Genomic DNA, 18,270 nt, shown 5'->3' with positions numbered 1-18,270 from the left:
ATATTGTGTCGAACATTTCTCAGGAAATTGAGCAGGCATTCTTTTGCAACTGCAGTTAACATTGGATTCCGTCATCATTCATTGCCTCTTTTGGTTTGTCATCCAGGATTCAGGCTAGGACTTTGCTTTCTGGACAATAGTAGTGCTTCCAGGACTCTTCACACTAGGGTGAGGCTGTATCTTGGAATGAGGCAGCATCATTTGAATGATGGGACCGCTTGTAAGAGGTGTGGAATGATGCATCGAATCTTCCAGTTTCTGATCATGTATGCCTAAGGTTCCAACAAAATGGTTTAATATACTGAACGTGCAAACAGAGTTGCCCTGTGTGCTTAAATCATTCCCTGCAACACATTCTAGCTTGTAGCTTCACTCTCTCTTCCCATAGATCGAATACTTCAGGGTACATACAGAGGCTGATTGTGTGCCAGACTGTAGGAAGAGGAAACTATGGTCATGTGCCTCTTTCAAGAAGTGAGGTCAGAATGTGAGGATCAGAATATCAGCTGCTGCTGCTAACATCTGGTGCACACAATTCGAAAGGAGCTAGCATAGCCTAGACATATAGTAAAGGTGGAACTACAAATCTTTGCTCCTCTGCCAACAGAGGGAGAGTTTTCTTCAGGTGTAAACATCTGTAAATGAGGTACAGCATTTAACGTTTGTAGACTTTAGGCTGATAGGACACACGTGTGCACACACACTGACTTATCAGTGCTTCCAAACTGGGTATTTGGGTTATACTGACTATCAGTTTAAATATGCTAGCTTCATATACCATTGCTTGAAGTTGGCTTGTTTAGTAGCTGGTCATAGTGTGTGATAAATTGAAAGATACAGTTTATACATCTATTTATTGATTTATTAAACTTGTATTCCGCACTGCTAGTTCCACAGGACTCTCGGTTCAGACAAAAAGACAATCAGAGTCCAATAGGAAACAGAGGAAAAGACTGTGGTGACTTTCTCGTGGCTGTGTGAGAGGAGAGGAATCAGCAGCAGGAAGAGCTTGAGATGAGGCTCTCTCAGGCTTATTCTTGTGTATGTCAGGCTAATCTGCGGTTTTGTGTGACATGGGGAATGTAGCCAGTATCAAATCCAAACTGTGTTTAACCATGTAAATGACATGGAATGTATATAAAATAGCACAGTTTACATGTTTTGATGTGTTTGTGGAGTAAAAAAAAGTCAACATTCTCTTGTTTTTTACCGGAATAACAATTATTGATAGAACCAGTGTTTGACATCATGGAATTGAAAGAGACTACACAGCCTGAGCAAGCTTTAGGACTAGGGAATGTGTGTATGTGGGACAGTGGGAAGAAATTGTCTATTTTTTTGTTCCCTTCATTCAGAAACATTTTCTTCCCTGTTCTATTATGCTCAAAGGTTTTATTGTGCCCTCAGCTCTAAGCCTTTTGTTTTTAGCAGTTTGGGTTGAAGAAGGTTTAAGCTCCTCCAACTAGTCCTATTGCAGGAAGATATGGATTGTTATGGGGAGTGGGAGAATTTATAAAAATGTGCTCTCCTTAATTTTGCCGCTTTCCAAACCTCCCCCCCCCCCACACACACACTTCATGGCTCTGTTATGGGATAGTGGTGGCATCTACTGTACCAGACAGACTAACTGGATTCATCAGAAGGGTAAATTTAAGCTGTCTTCATCTAAATCTAGAATGATGCCAGCTTCCATGGTAGCTGGTATCTACAAGAAGCCTTCCTTCAACTTGCCCACTTTCTCTATTCAAGGTGAGCTGATCTGTGAAGCAGAGAATTACTGAAGCTTGGAGTACTGATTAAAGCAAGCCTTCCTTTAGGATGTATTACCAGGATTTGCTTTAAATTAAGTCAGTACAATAGTTTATCTAACCAAAGAATATTAAATCTGGTTTGCAGCATCTCACTACTGTAGCTTGAGCAGAAGACTTCTCTACCCTTTCTATTGTGAAGGGTCTTATGTAGTCTGAACTGAGTCTTCTTCTGACCCTGGCCCTAAAATCAAGAGTAGCAGCTGCTTTGAGGGGCCAGAACCCCCCCCCCCACCAAACAGTATGAGTAGTACATTGGGCACTGTGGGGCAAGTAAAAATCAGTGAAATTAGTTTCTCCCTTCTTTCCCTAGTAGGGCATCCCATGAGTGGGAATCTGGATCACTTTTGGGAAATTGGAACTGCACCATGCTAAGGGGTGTTGAATGCTGCAAGCTCAGGGATGGTGTGAGTTGAGTTGCTCATCACAAATTGTGTCACAGGAAAGATTCAGTAGGTACTTACGACAATTACACAAGTACAACCCACACAGCCATTTTCTTGATTGAAAGGGATATATTACCATCATGCTTTCCAGAACCATCTTGGTCTGTTTCAGAAAAAAAAATGTGAAGATTTTTATGCCACTTAAATATTAACCCAATTATTCTGATACAAGCTTTTGTGGAAGTGGGTTCTAATTCACAGAAGTTTATGCAGAACGAATTTGTTAGTTTTCAAGATGCCACAAGACACTTCATCATTTCACTCTGGTCAGATAGAAAAATATTTGTTCCAGCAGTCCTGAGGAGAATTTGCATAGAGGGTTGTACAACAGATCAATAGGGGAATGTGCAATGGTTCTGTATTTCTCTCTCTCCCAGCTTTTCACCACAAGATGGCGAAATAAGACCATAAGCAGGCTAGATGTGATTTTTTTTTTCTTTTTGTTTTTGGGCATATACCGATATAAAAACCGTTCAAACAAAAGATGATGTGTATGTCTTTGGTTATATAAGCATGCTGTAAAATAGGACATCAAAGGCTCAGCCAATCCCTTGCTTGATTTTTTTTTTTTTTTGGCAGCATAAATTATTAACAATTTTTCCCAAGAATCACTTCAAAGGTTCAAGTTTCTTTGAACTGTAAATCTGCTATCATACTCTTTGCAATAACTAGCCAAAATATGTACAGGAGATCAATACTACCTTTTATCTTGCATTTTACCACTCTATGCACAAACTGTAAGGAAGCTGTGTGCCGAATCTTTTTATTACCATATATTTTACTTTAGTTTTCCCTGTTTGATTCAGAGTTAAAGGGTTTCCTCTGTGTGTGTTTGCATGCTTGCCAGTGCACACCTGTGGTTATTATGTTTGCTACATTGTTTGTATAGTTTGTAGTCATCTACATTTTTACAGACAAATCTATCTATGAAAGCATTTATTTATATTTATTAATAGCTTTTCTAGACCATCCATCTATTGGTGTATTGGGATGGTTTACAACATGGGAACTGAAGTTTTCCTCTAAGATACTGTGGGGAAGCCTCATTTTAAACCATATGTTTCATGTCTGTCTATGTCGGGTCCTCAAACTTTTTCAATAGGGGGCCAGTTAAAAGGCGTCATTGGGTGCATGCGAGGTGCGTTGAGCGCACACAGCGGCTCGCTCACTCGGAGATCTCCCAGGGAGTCCAAAACCATCTCCAAGTGAGCAAGCCAACGACACCAGCCTGCACTGCAAGGCAGCGGCAAATGCAGGTGCGCGGGGGAGGCAGGCAGCGGCTCGCTCGCTCAGAGGTGGTTTTGGACTCACTGGGAGATCTCCCAGTGAGTCCAAAACCATCTCCAAGTGAGCAAGCCACCACCTCTCCCCTGCGCGGTGAGCATGCATTTGGGCAGGGGGTGGTGGCGCGGGCTGGATAAATGGGCATGGCGGGCCGGATTCATCCCTTGGGCCGTAGTTTGAGGACCCATGGTCCATGTGGAGGGTATTCTAGAAGTGAAAAACCTCTGTCCTCAGTACTCAGCATTGCTTTCCTGCAAGCCAGGTTTCTGACAATTACACCATCAGATTAGAAAAAAAGAAGATGGAGAAAAAACATTTTACTTTTCTTTCCTCTCTCTGCCCCTTCAAGGATAGCCATTTTCTAATTAATATGAATTAAGGTGCAATTGTAGGCATTTTTCTTATATTTTTATAAGAAAAAATAGTTCCTGGAGTGTCCTAGCCAGCTGGCTAGGGCATGCTGCTACTTGTGAGCTTAAACATGCAGATGATTGTGACCTTAACTGCGTTTGCTCTAAAATCTGCATCCATAATAATAATCTAATAAATACTTTTATTTAAACATTATTCATTTCTGCTTTCATTATTCAGAAGCTATGTCCTTTTTGGTTTGGCTTGTATGCAGATGTGTTGAGACTTACTTGGACTTACAATAAACAGCTGCCATGTTGATAAATCTAAATAGAATTGAATAGAATTGTCAGGAAAGGCTCCTTTTTATGGCTCTGAGCAATTCTGGAAAAATCTAGATTGTGTCTCAATGGCACAGATACAATCTAACTTTGATGGTTTAAATGCCTTTGTAGGTCTTCTACCAAGAGCTTGTTAATCTTAGTTGTATTTTGGCATTTCATGGCTTGGGATTTCTAGTTAAACATTTGGGTTGGTTCAACAACAGCCATGGATTCCACAGTTAGGTTTATATAGAATACCTTGCTTTTGAGACTGGGCAGGCAACTTTGCACTAAAATTTGGTTTGCATTTTTTCCTGCAGCTAGATCCAGACCAGGATGCAGCCAGAAGGGGATCACATAATGCACCAGAAAAGATGGCATACTCTTTAGTCTCTGTGCCTGAAGGAAATGACATTTCTTCCATCTTTGAGCTTGATCCCACTACTTTGCGAGGGGGAGACAGCCTTGTTCCAAGGTATGATGCTACACATGATGGAGGGCATCCTTTACAAGCTAGCCTATTTGCTAGGCAGTCTTACATAGCTGGGACAGACCTTCACAGAGGACAGCATTTTTGCAGGAACAAATTGAAGAGACTTCTTTCTAGTGCCCAGTTCATGTGTTTGTTCTTAAAGAACCATGCAGGGAGCAGGCAAATAAAGGGCTGGGGCCTGACCCTTCTTCCTGTTTCAGTGTCAGCCAATAAGAAAGGCATTCTGTGATTGTAGCAGGAGCGGAACTAACAAGTCCTGATGGTTCCCTCTGTTACCGGAGGCAGTGGGGTTATGTGCAACAGTTGCTGGAGAATACAGGCAGGAAGGTCCTGTTGCACTCAGGCACTGCTTGGGGATTTCCTTTGTGCAGGTGGCAGGCCCTTGTGTGAACAGAATGACTAGGTGGACCCTGAGTCTCATCCAGCAGGCTTTTCTCACGACTAGAAGCACAACACATTACGCTTGCTTTTCAACCTAAATTGCATGTGCTGCACAAGTCAGTGGCAGCTCAGGAACCCAAGAGTAGGCCATGTTTGTTCCTCATTCCCTGTGAGCTTTGGCAATGGGGATTATGCACGATTGATTTATCTATTATAAATATTTGTATCCTGTCTTGCTATTTGAAAATTATCAAGGTAACTAACAACATGATAAAATAGTATAAAAAGCAAAATTCTCAACAGCTAAGAGTTAAACAGATAAAATAATTTATGTTATGGGTATGGGATTCCTAGTTACTGCGGGAAACCATGATGCTATGCTCTATAACAAAAATGCACTAAGACCAGTTTCCTGCGACACTAGCCCTTGCCGTAATGAAAGAAAACGGTTAATGCAGATCTTGTATACAAAGGGGTGGAAGGATGATGCAAACTACCTGCTCTGGAAATTTTGTGACCAGCAAATACAAAAGTTTATAATTGGCCAGAGTATGCTAATATTTACTTTATTACCATATTTTATCTAATTTGTGGACTTGTTTTCTATTTACCTTTTTTAAAAGTGGTGTTACTTTTGGTTTGTGTGTGGTCAAACACTGAAGCAGTATTTTATTGAAACTTGCTTCAAGCTCTCACTGTCTACTAGCTTTAGAACTTGAACCCATTTCTTAATTATCCATTTATTAATTTAAGTGCAATCATGCTTAAAAGAAGGTCCTACAGTGTTCATTAAATTACAATAGAATGACTGAATATGCTAAAACAGCATCCTGTTACAACTCTGCAGTTACCAGCTAGCTTTGGCTACTGGGTGCTATAAAAATTAATTAATTAATTAAATATAAATAATAATCAGACTCTCAGTTCCTGGGGAAGACTGTTCAATAGAAAAATAGAGTTAATATTGAAACAGACTTCAAATAACTCCATTTGTAAAGAATGGCTTGAAATTTAAGAGTGAACTCCATTTCACATTTGAGGTGATTTAAAAGTCTCTGTGAATCTTCTTTTCAAAAACGTTTGAGAAGGTTTGGTGTATGTGTTTGAAATGCCTTGAGGCTGAAGAAATGATGCATCAGGGACCAACTTATTGTAAATGTATTTGGTCCTTTTAGGAACTCCTATGTCAGACTTAGACATCTGTGTACGAATACTTGGGTTCACAGCACCAATATCCCCATTGATAAAGAAGAAGAAAAGCCTGTGATGCTTAAAGTAAGTCCTTCAAGGAAGTGAATCTCTCCCATTCTCATCTTGCTACCAGTGATGTTATTTGAGAGAAGAAGGTTGGCAAGTCTCTGGTTGCCACAATTCTGCTTTTGGTCATTCTTCAAAAAACATGTCAAGAACATAATTTGGTACTCTGAATCTTTGGTTGAAAGAAAACAAACATATTTTAGAAGATTCCAAACCAGGGTACTTTCTGCCAAAGGTGTTTGTGTGTCACATGTGATTGATTACAAGTCATATGGGAGTCTACTTATCTGTTTGGCTAACTGAGGAAGTAATTGGTGCCAGTGGTACTGAAGCCTTCCTTTGTTCTTGCATCAGGAAAACCTTGTGCTAGTGTTAGAATCTCTTCCTAGAATCTCTATTCTTATTTACAGCTGAGCCAAAATAGTCAGAGAGGAAGGCTACAGCTAGAACATAACATCAAAGCTTGTTAACTATTTTCATTTCCAGTTGACAATGGCACAGTTGTTACAAATAAAAAATAAATGTATTTAAGGCTGTTAGCATGTTGAGAGTTGAGAAATGTCACCAGAATGGACAGAGTTTTTGCCACCATAGTGTCACACCTAATAACATCATAGTGTTACTAAACCTTATTTCCCTATTTCTTCATTTTCTGTACTGGAGCATGACTAAAATTGCCTTGCTTTTAAGATTGGCACTTCTCCAGTGAAAGAGGACAAAGAAGCTTTTGCTATAGTGCCAGTTTCTCCTGCGGAAGTTCGAGACTTGGACTTTGCAAATGATGCAAGTAAGGTGTTGGGTTCCATTGCTGGCAAGCTGGAAAAAGGAACAATAACCCAGAATGAAAGGAGGTAAGATTATCATAATGTAAGCTTAAAGAAAAAAATGTTGCCCCTTAGCTTTACCCACCCCCAACAAAAAATTAGCAAGCTAGAGAAGGCAGATTTTGGCCCTGTTTCTTCAAAATAAGCTATCATTGATTGTAACATTCCTTCCCCTTCAAATGATACTGAAAAAATAGACTTTGAACTTTTACACTAATATTTCCAGGATTGCCTTTGAATTTAATAATCTATTTTATTTCATTCTAACTTAGTTGCTGAATATATTTAGGGTAGGTATACATTTATATTGCATTTTGAATTAACAGCTTGGGTTTTTAAAATTTCTGTAGGTCTGTTACAAAGTTGCTGGAAGATTTAGTATATTTTGTTACTGGAGGAACCAATTCTGGTCAAGATGTACTTGAAGTGATGTTCTCAAAGCCAAACCGAGAGCGACAAAAGCTAATGAGAGAGCAAAATATTCTGAAACAGGTACAATAAGTTGTATTTCACAAGAGAAACTCTGGTATGTGAAATGGTTGCAAATAAAATATTTGACAGAGATCATTGGATGGGGCTCATATCTAGGAATGGATGTAATACCATATCACTATCAATTCACTGAATGGCAAAAACCCTATGAAAAAGCCCAATTCCATGCTAGTGGTTATTAGAAAAGGGGACAAGAATTAAGCTCTTGGTATCAATGTGTATGGTGCAGTTGCATTTGGAATACTATGCAAAATTCTGATTTCCCTGAAAAATACATTCTTTATTTCCTCTATTTTAATTGACTCCTGTGAGCATATGCTGTGTGAACATTAAGCAAGGATCACAAATAAATTCAATTTAAAATATATTGAATAGACGATGAAATGGTAAAATACAGATATCAATAAAACAGGGAAGACATGGTATACAATAAACAATGCATTGCTTAAAAACGATTGAAGCAAATTAAATGAAGCAGTTATGCATGCAACTGCCATTTAAGGCAATGATAAAAGAATAAATGGAATGTAAAAGTAATTGCATTAGCTAACTGAGACATAGCAAATGATAAATGAAATAAAAGAAAAAGCATACTATCTCCTAGCTTAGTCTAGCATCCTTTCCAGATCAGCCAATTTAAGCATTCTAAATTCCCAGATGAACACTTTGGGTTTCTTAGGTTGTTTTCAAGTTAAAATAAATATATTTTTTTAAAAATCTAGGCATTAGTCTGAAAATCCTTAGGTACATTAGAAGTCCTAATGCATAAGTGTTCAGAGGAAGCGAGAGATAAAATAATATAAAGGAACCTATAAAATCTCTAAAAAGCACAATAGGATTACCTTAGCAAAGATGAAAAGTTTGAAAAAGAAATAGTCTTTCCGTTAAGGAAGTAAGCATACTCAGAACTTCAGGAAAGTCATTTTCAATAAAGAACATCTTAAATGTTCAGTTTGTCAAATGATTCAATATATCTCAAACCAGACATTTTCTTCTGAGAGCTACAGTTTAATGCTGATATTAAGTACTTCCTTATTCCCTCAAATAATGTGCTAGATCTTCAAGCTATTACAAGCACCTTTTACTGACTGTGGAGATGGACCGATGCTGAGACTGGAAGAACTAGGGGACCAACGCCATGCTCCTTTCAGACACATTTGCCGGCTCTGTTATAGAGTGCTGAGACACTCCCAGCAAGACTATAGGAAGAACCAGGTTAGAAAAGAAAAGAGTTTAGGCAATTCTGGTGTGTTTCTGGTGTGCTTTTCTAGCATTTACTCATAAAGGACCACTGTTTTGTATAGAAAACGTTTGTGAACCGTTATCATTTCTGGTCTTCATTTTCAATAATGGTCACTTTTGAAAAGCCAAGTTTTATTTCACAATTCTATTTGAGGGTAGCATCTCTTATCTATATGTCCTTAAAGAACTATGGTAAACAAAACATTTCAGATTCAAAATTACTGGCAAATGAAGATAGCAATGTATAGTGGGATGTTTGGTGGTGATGATAGTGACATTTTGATAACAGATGTAGCAGGAAAATTCCATAGTTTATTGGGCAGCTGTATGCAATATTTACCTGGATATGTGTTTTATATGGCGGGTTCTTTATAATATAAAGCTGGTGCTATGTGAACAAACACAACAAAAGGAATCTAACCATAGTCTAAAGGCCAAAGCAAATACTTTCTTGAATGAAGGGCATTGTGTGTACATTTCTGTAATTGTCCTTTTTGTTTTTACTTTGTGAACAAGAGCTGTGCTTATGTATCTCCTTTTTGCTTTTCCAGTGGGGTTCTGTTTATCATTGTAACTAAGCCAGGGCAACAAATAATTTATGCAAACCGCATGAGCCATAATCCAGGATTGCAAACCCAGCATACAATCAGCAGTTCTTATGATGAAAATATGCATCACACCTTGCTTTTCTCCATGTCCTTTTTCTAAGAACAACAAATTACATCACAAATGAAAACAAATAGATAATTGTCCATTCCTCTAACTCTTAAGATTTTAAAGTGAATTTAGTATCTCCTTTTCCCTTTTTAATTTGTAAGGAATACATAGCCAAGCAGTTTGGCTTCATGCAGAAACAAATTGGCTATGATGTTTTAGCAGAAGACACCATAACAGCATTGCTGCATAATAATCGTAAACTGTTGGAGAAGCATATAACAGCTGCTGAGATTGAAACCTTTGTTAGCCTTGTAAGAAAAAACAGGGAGCCCAGGTAAGAGTTGTACCTTCTATTGTGTTGATAAAATAAGGAATGCATAAGAACTTCAGCAGGGTTTCTGATAGGGCTTGGATCTATTGAATAGAATGGCCAGGTAGACTGTGTCCATTCCTTTTTCTATCTTTCTCCTTATAACTGTGCTTATTATACTTGTGAACTTTCCTTATTATGATATTGCATGATATCACAATAGAGGTGATGATATCTGTGGACATCACAGTGATGTGCAAGGAGTTCAGCAAAAGTTACTTATCTTTGCTCCTGTTTCTTTTCCCAAATCTGGTGTGATCTGTGATACTCTTAGCTGAAATCTGATGGACTTTTGGGGTTCCTATAGCATGTATTATAACATAGTAATGCAGTTTAATAAAATGGAATCAGCTGCTTGTTTGAAGAAGAATAATCCCAGGCTCCTTGTGCGCCATGGTTTTGTAGAAAAGAGAGATTTTTAAAATGGTGTGTCAGGTGGCCAAAAATGGCATAGTGAGCTAGATGCATCTTGTAACTATGTGTTTCCTATGACAGTTTTAAAATTAATATTTTAGTCTAGATATTTGTTAGCATCCCAATAATGCATCTCTTTAGCATTTGAAAGATTGTTCAAAGATTAATGAGCTGTGGATTTTCCTCCCCAACAGGTTCTTGGATTACCTGTCAGACCTTTGTGTGTCCATGAACAAATCAATTCCAGTGACACAGGAGCTGATTTGTAAAGCTGTGTTAAACCCAGCAAATGCAGACATACTCATTGAAACTAAGTAAGTTGAAAGGTATTTCAAGAGCATTCTTCCATTTAGAAAGGAGATAATTACGCTATTCAGAATTCTAGCAAAGATGACATATCAACATTACCTCCAGTTCAGGGTAAATGGAGATCAATTGTAGATTGCTTTTTTGTGGTAGGACATTGATTGCCTTTTGGATTCTCAAAGCATTTTTAATCCTTATCTGATGAAGTGGGTATAAAATTAACATAAGACCTGTCTAAGGGTGCTTAAACCATATAATTAATTGGCAGAGGGTGTGGTGTTAGCTGGTATAAAGGCTGTTTTCTAAAAAACAAAAGCGGTAGATTTATGAAGATAGAACTATATAATTGCATGTTTCTTGCACACATTTTTTTAGGCTGGTCCTGTCTCGGTTTGAATTTGAAGAGTTATCATCTGGAGAGAATACACTGGAGGTTGGTGAGGATGAAGAAGAAGTCTGGTTATTCTGGAGAGACAGCAACAAAGAAGTCCGCAGTAAAAGTATCAGAGAGCTAGCTCAGGATGCTAAAGAAGGGCAGAAGGAAGACCGGGATGTACTCAGCTACTACAGGTTAACATCAGAAACAGTATTTGGCTATGGCATCATAATCTGAAGTGTTCAGTATCCTAATTGTAATCTTATTAAATGGCTAAGATATCTACTTGAAGTGGTAGTTACTGAGGTTGATTATAGGAAATAATTGACCCTGGCAGCTGTTTCATACAACTGCAGTCACAGTTTTGTAAACTAGCACAGTGATCATGTGTCCAATGAGATTGTGTAAATTTATTTACATATTATAAATGTATGAAAACTGTCTGGTAGCACACTGTAATGGTAAAGAATGTTGCTTAAATTTGTTTCATGAATTTAAGGAATGCATCATGGCTTCCTTTTCTTTTTGGTGCGTTTTTGAGGATTAAGTACCTGTAGTCTACCTGGTATATTTTCAGAAACTGAATATACAATAGTGGTGTTGGATTACAGAATGTTTTTCAAAGGTTCTAGGCCTCCAAAGTCAAGCTAATACAAATTTACTCCACTAAGTGTTCTTTCTAGGCACTACACAGAGACCGACACAGAGTTATTGCTTTGTCCTAGTATTTCAGCAGTTTAATAATTCCTGTACAAACAAATAATTTTTCTCCTTCTCTCCTACCTTCCAAAGATACCAGCTGAATCTTTTTGCTAGAATGTGTCTTGATCGGCAGTACTTGGCTATAAATGAAATATCTGGACAGTTGGATGTAGACCTCATTCTTCGATGCATGTCTGATGAAAATTTGCCGTATGACTTGAGAGCTTCATTCTGCCGGCTGATGCTGCACATGCATGTTGACCGTGATCCTCAGGAGCAAGTGACACCAGTGAAATATGCCCGATTGTGGTCAGAAATACCTTCTGAAATTGCAATTAATGAGTGAGTACTTTGTGATCAAACAGCTCTTTAAGAGGAAGACTGTCAAACATAAAGCCTGACACTCTTATTTATTGATAAATTACTAAGTCTGTTTGAGCAGTCAACATTAATAAGAAAAGATTTAATAACAGTGACAGTGATAATGGTGATGATGATAATGGATCATCATCATCAATAATAATAATAATAATAATAATAATAGTAATAATAGATAATTAAAATACTTGGAAGTCAAACTGACCAAATATAGCTTTGGCTGGTCAATCAAGAACAGCTTGTATAAAGAAACGTGTGTTCAGCAGGCACTGAAAACTAAATTACAGTGAATCCTTCCTGACATCATCAGGGAAGGAGTCTATTGAGCCAATATCCTTAAAGACCGTGTCTAGGTAGACTCCAAAGCAACTAAAGGTGCATGTAGAACCAACAGGGGTGTCTCATCCAGTGGTCTCAGGGGCTGAGTAAGCTGGGTGACCAAGAAAGTGCTCTCTCCTGTATCCCGATCCAGTTATGTGTATGGCTTCATATAATTCTTCATTGAATTGCTAGTGTGACTACTTCAGGGGATGGAACCATCTTCAGACAAGTGTGTGCCTGGGAATGAGCACTTCATGACTTTTGGGAAGCAGGCGCACTTGCTGTGGGAACCTCCTTTGTTAAGCATGCTAGAACAGATAAACTGGCAGAATCGCAGGAAACCTTCCGATTTCTAATTTTGTGTTTTGACTGAGGTTTGATGTTGAGTTCAGGTGGAGTTGTGCTTTAGTGGAAAATAATGTGTGAGGACATTTTCTGGATGGAAAGTCTGACCCTGCTATCTCAAAGAAACGGAAAAACTGAATGTATACATATGTATCAGAAAGGAAGACCTAAATGTGTAGTTGCTGACTTTGACAGCAGCTGCTGCATGTTATTGTGCAAACCAATACAAACTAGACAAATAAAAACTAGTGACTAGTGTTGCCTAAAGCAGAGAATATTTTTTGTATATTTCCAGATAATTCTCTTGAAGAGAATTAAAGAGTGAAATGCTTTCTATTGAAATCTTCCAACTGAGGCTTTTCTTTTTCTTTTTTATCTCAGTTATGATAGCAGTGGAACTTCCAAAGATGAAATCAAGGAGAGATTTGCACAAACCATGGACTTCGTGGAGGAATATTTAAGAGATGTTGTCTGCCAAAGATTCCCTTTCTCTGATAAAGAAAAAAATAAACTCACCTTTGAGGTAAATATTTTTGAATAAGTCTGCATCTTGGGGTACCTAGTAGATGCTAAATCTGACAAGCTATTCTAAATCACATTCGATTGGACTATGAACCATTCTTGTACCGAGCTATACAGTTGGCCCATCCATAGCTTAGTGGCAGAGTTCCTGCACCGTATGAAGAAATTCCCAGGTTCAACCCCTAGCATCTCCAGTTAAAAGCTTCCAGTTTCAGGTAGTAGGCAAGAATTCTGCCTGATGTATTTCTGCCCCTCAGTTCAGACAACTAGAAGGAAGTAGTGTCTGCCTAATATAAAGCAGCTTTTAATATTTTTTCAGTATTGTCTGTTGTCTTTGCCAGACAGAGAATTCTTTTGCCATGGGAGTGGCCCACACACAGCAGTAGCAGGAAATCACTTTTGCTCAAATACTATCCAGAAAGCCTCCCTAATATGCAATAAAACATAGCAAAATGCATATTAAATTACTGAGAAGGCTATTGTGACACCTTGGTTACAGCAGAGCAATACAGCAATAGTGTCAGTACCCTTGTGTTGTACATTTTGAGAAGTGAAAGATAAACTGCACTGTATTTTGCCTTTCTTCTATGAAGGTTGTGGAGGCATTAATGGAGTTAATCTTTTTATTCTTCCACTTGTCCAGGAAATGGATTTGGGTTGGAAATTAGTTACTGGTCTGAGCACAGGCCTCCCAGGCTGCATGGGTGACTTGAAGATTGAGTCTTTTATATATTCTCTACATCACACTGGTTCTGTGTCCCTGTAGTACAGGGGCTTTATGAATAGGGTTGATATCCTTGTGTAGGCTAAATATGTGTAAATTTTACAAGACTGCTTCAGATGTCATTTTGTGAATTAGATAGAGAACATAAGAGATTGTAAGAAACTATTCAACAAATGAATCCCCCTTTCCCCTTTTTCAAAATACAGGTGGTAAACCTAGCCCGAAACTTGATATATTTTGGCTTCTACAACTTCTGTGACCTTCTAAGACTAACAAAAATCCTCTTAGCTATTTTGGACTGTGTACATGTTGCTACTATCTTTCCAATCACTAAAGTAGCCAAAGGAGAAGAAAGTAAAGGTAATAATGGCAAAGAATAAAGTCCAGAGTGACTTGTTTTAGTAATCCATGCTTTGTTAATCTCTCAGATTAGATTATAGAAATACGGTTTATGTGGGACTTTTCTTAAAGACTATTCAGAAGCTGCAACTTGCGCTAAAAGTGGCAGCCAGATTAATAACTGGGACCAGAAGGGCTGAACATATAATACCAATTCTGGCCTATTGGCTGTCCATACACTTCAAGGGTGCTGGTTTTAACCTATAAAGCCCTACATGACTTCGTACCGTAATACCTGATGGAATATCTCTCCTAGCCTAGACCCCATGATCTGCATCTGGTTTTAATTAGGTCTTGTTTTTAAGTGAAATCGTTTAGATGTTAAACTGTGTTGTATTTTTGTATATTTTTGTAGCTATTTTAAATTTGCATACTAGAATTTCATACTGTGTTTTATTGTATCTTTTGTATTTGATTAATTGTTGCAACCACTGAGAGAGCTTTATAAAGCAATAAATAGATACATAAATATGTAAAATTTGGGATTTATATCTTTCAGAAACCCACAGGCTTGCTCTCTTATATGGATATTCTGCTAGTGTTAACATTCATTTTCCCCCATCACTGCTGCAGTTAATAATATGGAACCAGCTTCAGTTATAATATCAAAGTCCCAGAGAAGCCACCAAGTTTTTGCTACATTGTTGGTTCTAGATTCTAGAATACATAAACATTTTAACAAGATTCTGGAATCGTAACCATTTAGAGTATTAATTATCTACTATGGTCTTTTCTAGCTGCAAATAAAGATTATCATTTTGATTTGACTGAACAAGAAGATTGTATTGATACAGCAACCCAAAAAAACCCAACACAAAAATGATTTGGGTGCATCAAACTCTGCAATATTAACAGATGTAAAAGCAAAAGAGAACCAAAACAAAAATGCAAAAGTATATGATAATGATGCTCCAGTTGCACATTTCTGAGGCTGAAAAGCAAAGCAAAGCAAAACAAAACAAAACAAAACAAAAAAAGCAGGCAACTGTTCCTCCAGAATGTTATTTCAGCATCAGTGGACAGACAGGCACTGGTGAGGTCTCAAAGAATGAGGCTTTTTGCCTCTCCTGCTGAGCAGCTCTGTAGCTGGTTATGGCAACCTGTGGTGAAATAGGTCTCCCAGGTTTGGATGATACAGCAACCTACAAGGTGAACAAACATTACACCTATATTAGGCCTACATTAAACCATGGGTTCTCTGTATTATTTGTGAAAAATAAGCCACCCTGTAGAAAACAATCTTGGTGCAGATGACATATCGAGCACTAGTCAATGCCATGTTGTATCTTCTAGAAAAGGAAGAGGCACTCATTAAATTTCTTTCTACTGCAGTACATCACATAATCCTGTCACAAGCAGAGGCAACATTCCTCTTGCTAAAGGGTTCTGCAAGACCAGGGGTCCTCAAACTTTTTGAACAGGGGGCCAGTTGAAAGGTGCCGGTGATGGATGTGGGTTGCCAAGGCGGTGCAGGCAGGGGGCTCGGGGCAGGGCAGGGGTGCGCATGTACAGAGATTGTTTTAGACTCTGTGCACATGGTGAGGCGCCAGCTTCCTCACAAGGAGATCGTTTTGGACTCAGAGAAAGCAGTCTCCTTGCGAGCAAGCCGCCTCTGGGCGTGCACATGGTGAGGTTCCGGCTTGCTCACAAGGAGATCCTTTTCTCCGAGTGAGTCCAAAACGATCTCCTTGCGAGCAAGCCAGCACCTTGCCATGTGCACATGCACAGCGAGTCCAAATCCTCTATGGCAGACCAGATAAATGGGCATGGCGGGCCAGATCCGCAGGCCGTAGTTTGAGGACCCATGTGTAAGACTATAATCTTAACGTGGCTTCATCTGTCTCTTTCTTCCTAAAGGGAGCAATGTGATGAGATCTATCCATGGAGTTGGAGAGCTGATGACCCAAGTTGTACTCAGGGGTGGTGGGTTCTTGCCTATGACGCCACTGGCTGCTGCTCCGGAAGGTAACGTGAAGCAAGTTGAACCTGAGAAAGAGGATATCTTGGTAATGGACACGAAACTGAAAATCATTGAAATCCTTCAGGTATATATCAGCTGACATGGCCTGGAAAATTATACTCTTGTCAGTGCAGCATTGTTATGCTTGATTATTTTTGGTTTTTCCTCCCAATGATTGTTATTTTTTTGTAACAGAATTCAGTGTAAAAAGACCTTTTCACTGAATCTAAGATCATTTGTAATGGCTCATTGATTAATAACAAATGAGAACACTGTTCAGAAGATTTTGAGCAAAATAATATGCTGGAGGTGCTCAGAAGGTTGTTCCTATGACAGAACTGCAGTAGCTTCACTTCTGCTCAAAGTATATAGCCCAAAGGCATCTGTGGAGACATAAGTTGTAGAAGCAATATGAGAAATTGGAAGGGAACTACAGTGCAGACGGTCTCAGGATCTTTCTCTTGGCATTTCCTGTTTGGAGGATCAGCTACCACAGGTGCCTGTGATCCTGAAGAGTCACTGGCCACAAAAGGACCAGTACTGGGTTATGTAGACCAATTATCTGAACTGGCATAAGGCAGCTCCCTGTTGGTTCTAGTAGGATGTACACATTTATGAAGATGTAGCCAAAATGTATAGATCCCAACTGAAAATGTGGGACTTCTGCATCATGTAGCATTTACTTCCTTGGTGGTATAAGGTTTCAGAATAAGTTTGGGACAAGTGGTGTCAGTTCCTCTGAACATGTGTACATGTGCAGTGTGTGTGTGAGATATATGAACACCAGAAGGTCTTTTTTTGGGGTTTTAACTAAATGTAGAATATACTTTTTCGATTTTGAATGCTGTCTGTTTTAAACTGGTTGAATGTAAGATCTCTGTTTTCTAAAACATGCATCTTTTTATACAAACTAAACAGGTAATAAAAGCCGTGCTATAAAAGTAATTAATTTTCTATCTCCTTTCTTTCCTTAAAAAAAACCTTGGAATTATAAGTTTATTTTGAATGTGAGATTGGATTACAGAATTTCATGCCTCCTGTGTATATTTAAACGAGAGTTTGATGAAAGCAATGCACAGACACCAGATTCACCAACAGGAAATAATAGTCCAGAAATGCCCAATGTACCAGGTGAGTTATTACATTTTTTTCTCAATGCACATTAAATAGCTATAAATAGGAGCACATTGTATATTATCACCTTTTTAACAAGTTCTTGGATTTTTTGGATAGCAAAGAAGATAACATCTATTCCAATATCTGTCAGGACAATTCTTTGGAGCAAGATACAAAATTGTCATAATTTGTTAGGCTATTACTCTCACATTAATATTTACTCAGATGTGATGTGAAAATTCTTTGAGGAACATTAGCAAGCAAGAATTCAAAGATTTTTGGAGCTAACTACCTAGAAAGAAGGGGAAAAAAGGAAGGAAGAGACATGACTGATCAACAGTTATGTTTGAGCATCTCCACCTTGAGCATCTCTTGGCTCAAGAGACAGGTTACGGTGTACCATTCTGCTGGCATACCCTAGTGCTAGTGTTAGAAACTCGGGAACGCTTCTCCTGGGTATTTAATGCCTGTTATGACAATGATAGGGCTGTTTTAATATATCACTACCACCATAAATACTAGAATACAGTCTCTTGGCCTAGTGTTTTTGACCATGCAGGAGGTTGGAGAACTAGAAGGGATAGTGAGTTGTCTACAACCTGTTATCTTTAAAACCTGAAATGGTTTTGGTACCAGGTAGCAGCCTGTCTTTGCACTATGATAATCAGGGGAGGCCCTTTTCTGTATCTATATGAAATATATAATACTCATCTATAAGTGAGAGTACTTTGTTGTTGGTAATGGCCAGACTTGGAAAACCACCCTGCAGATGGCACTGT

At 38.5% G+C, this 18,270-nt stretch overlaps 1 protein-coding gene across 1 annotated transcript in view; it reads left to right on the top strand.

Moving 5' to 3' along the window:
- Positions 1-18,270, top strand: part of ITPR1 (inositol 1,4,5-trisphosphate receptor type 1) — a 267,869-nt gene that overhangs the window by 98,731 nt on the left and 150,868 nt on the right. The window contains exons 12-24 of the mRNA XM_044451697.1: positions 4,533-4,687; positions 6,262-6,361; positions 7,034-7,194; positions 7,518-7,659; positions 8,716-8,874; positions 9,720-9,892; positions 10,537-10,656; positions 11,024-11,218; positions 11,817-12,068; positions 13,152-13,293; positions 14,223-14,376; positions 16,273-16,460; positions 17,371-17,506. Of these exons, the coding sequence (XP_044307632.1) occupies positions 4,533-4,687; positions 6,262-6,361; positions 7,034-7,194; positions 7,518-7,659; positions 8,716-8,874; positions 9,720-9,892; positions 10,537-10,656; positions 11,024-11,218; positions 11,817-12,068; positions 13,152-13,293; positions 14,223-14,376; positions 16,273-16,460; positions 17,371-17,506 (2,077 nt within the window). The remainder of the gene's footprint in view (positions 1-4,532; positions 4,688-6,261; positions 6,362-7,033; positions 7,195-7,517; positions 7,660-8,715; positions 8,875-9,719; positions 9,893-10,536; positions 10,657-11,023; positions 11,219-11,816; positions 12,069-13,151; positions 13,294-14,222; positions 14,377-16,272; positions 16,461-17,370; positions 17,507-18,270) is intronic.

This window comes from Varanus komodoensis, unplaced genomic scaffold, assembly GCF_004798865.1.
Source record: "Varanus komodoensis strain SLA01 unplaced genomic scaffold, ASM479886v1 scaffold6_4, whole genome shotgun sequence".
Lineage (NCBI taxonomy): Eukaryota > Metazoa > Chordata > Lepidosauria > Squamata > Varanidae > Varanus > Varanus komodoensis.
The sequence above is the reverse complement of the archived record's forward strand: the minus strand, read 5'-3'. Positions and strand labels throughout refer to the sequence as shown.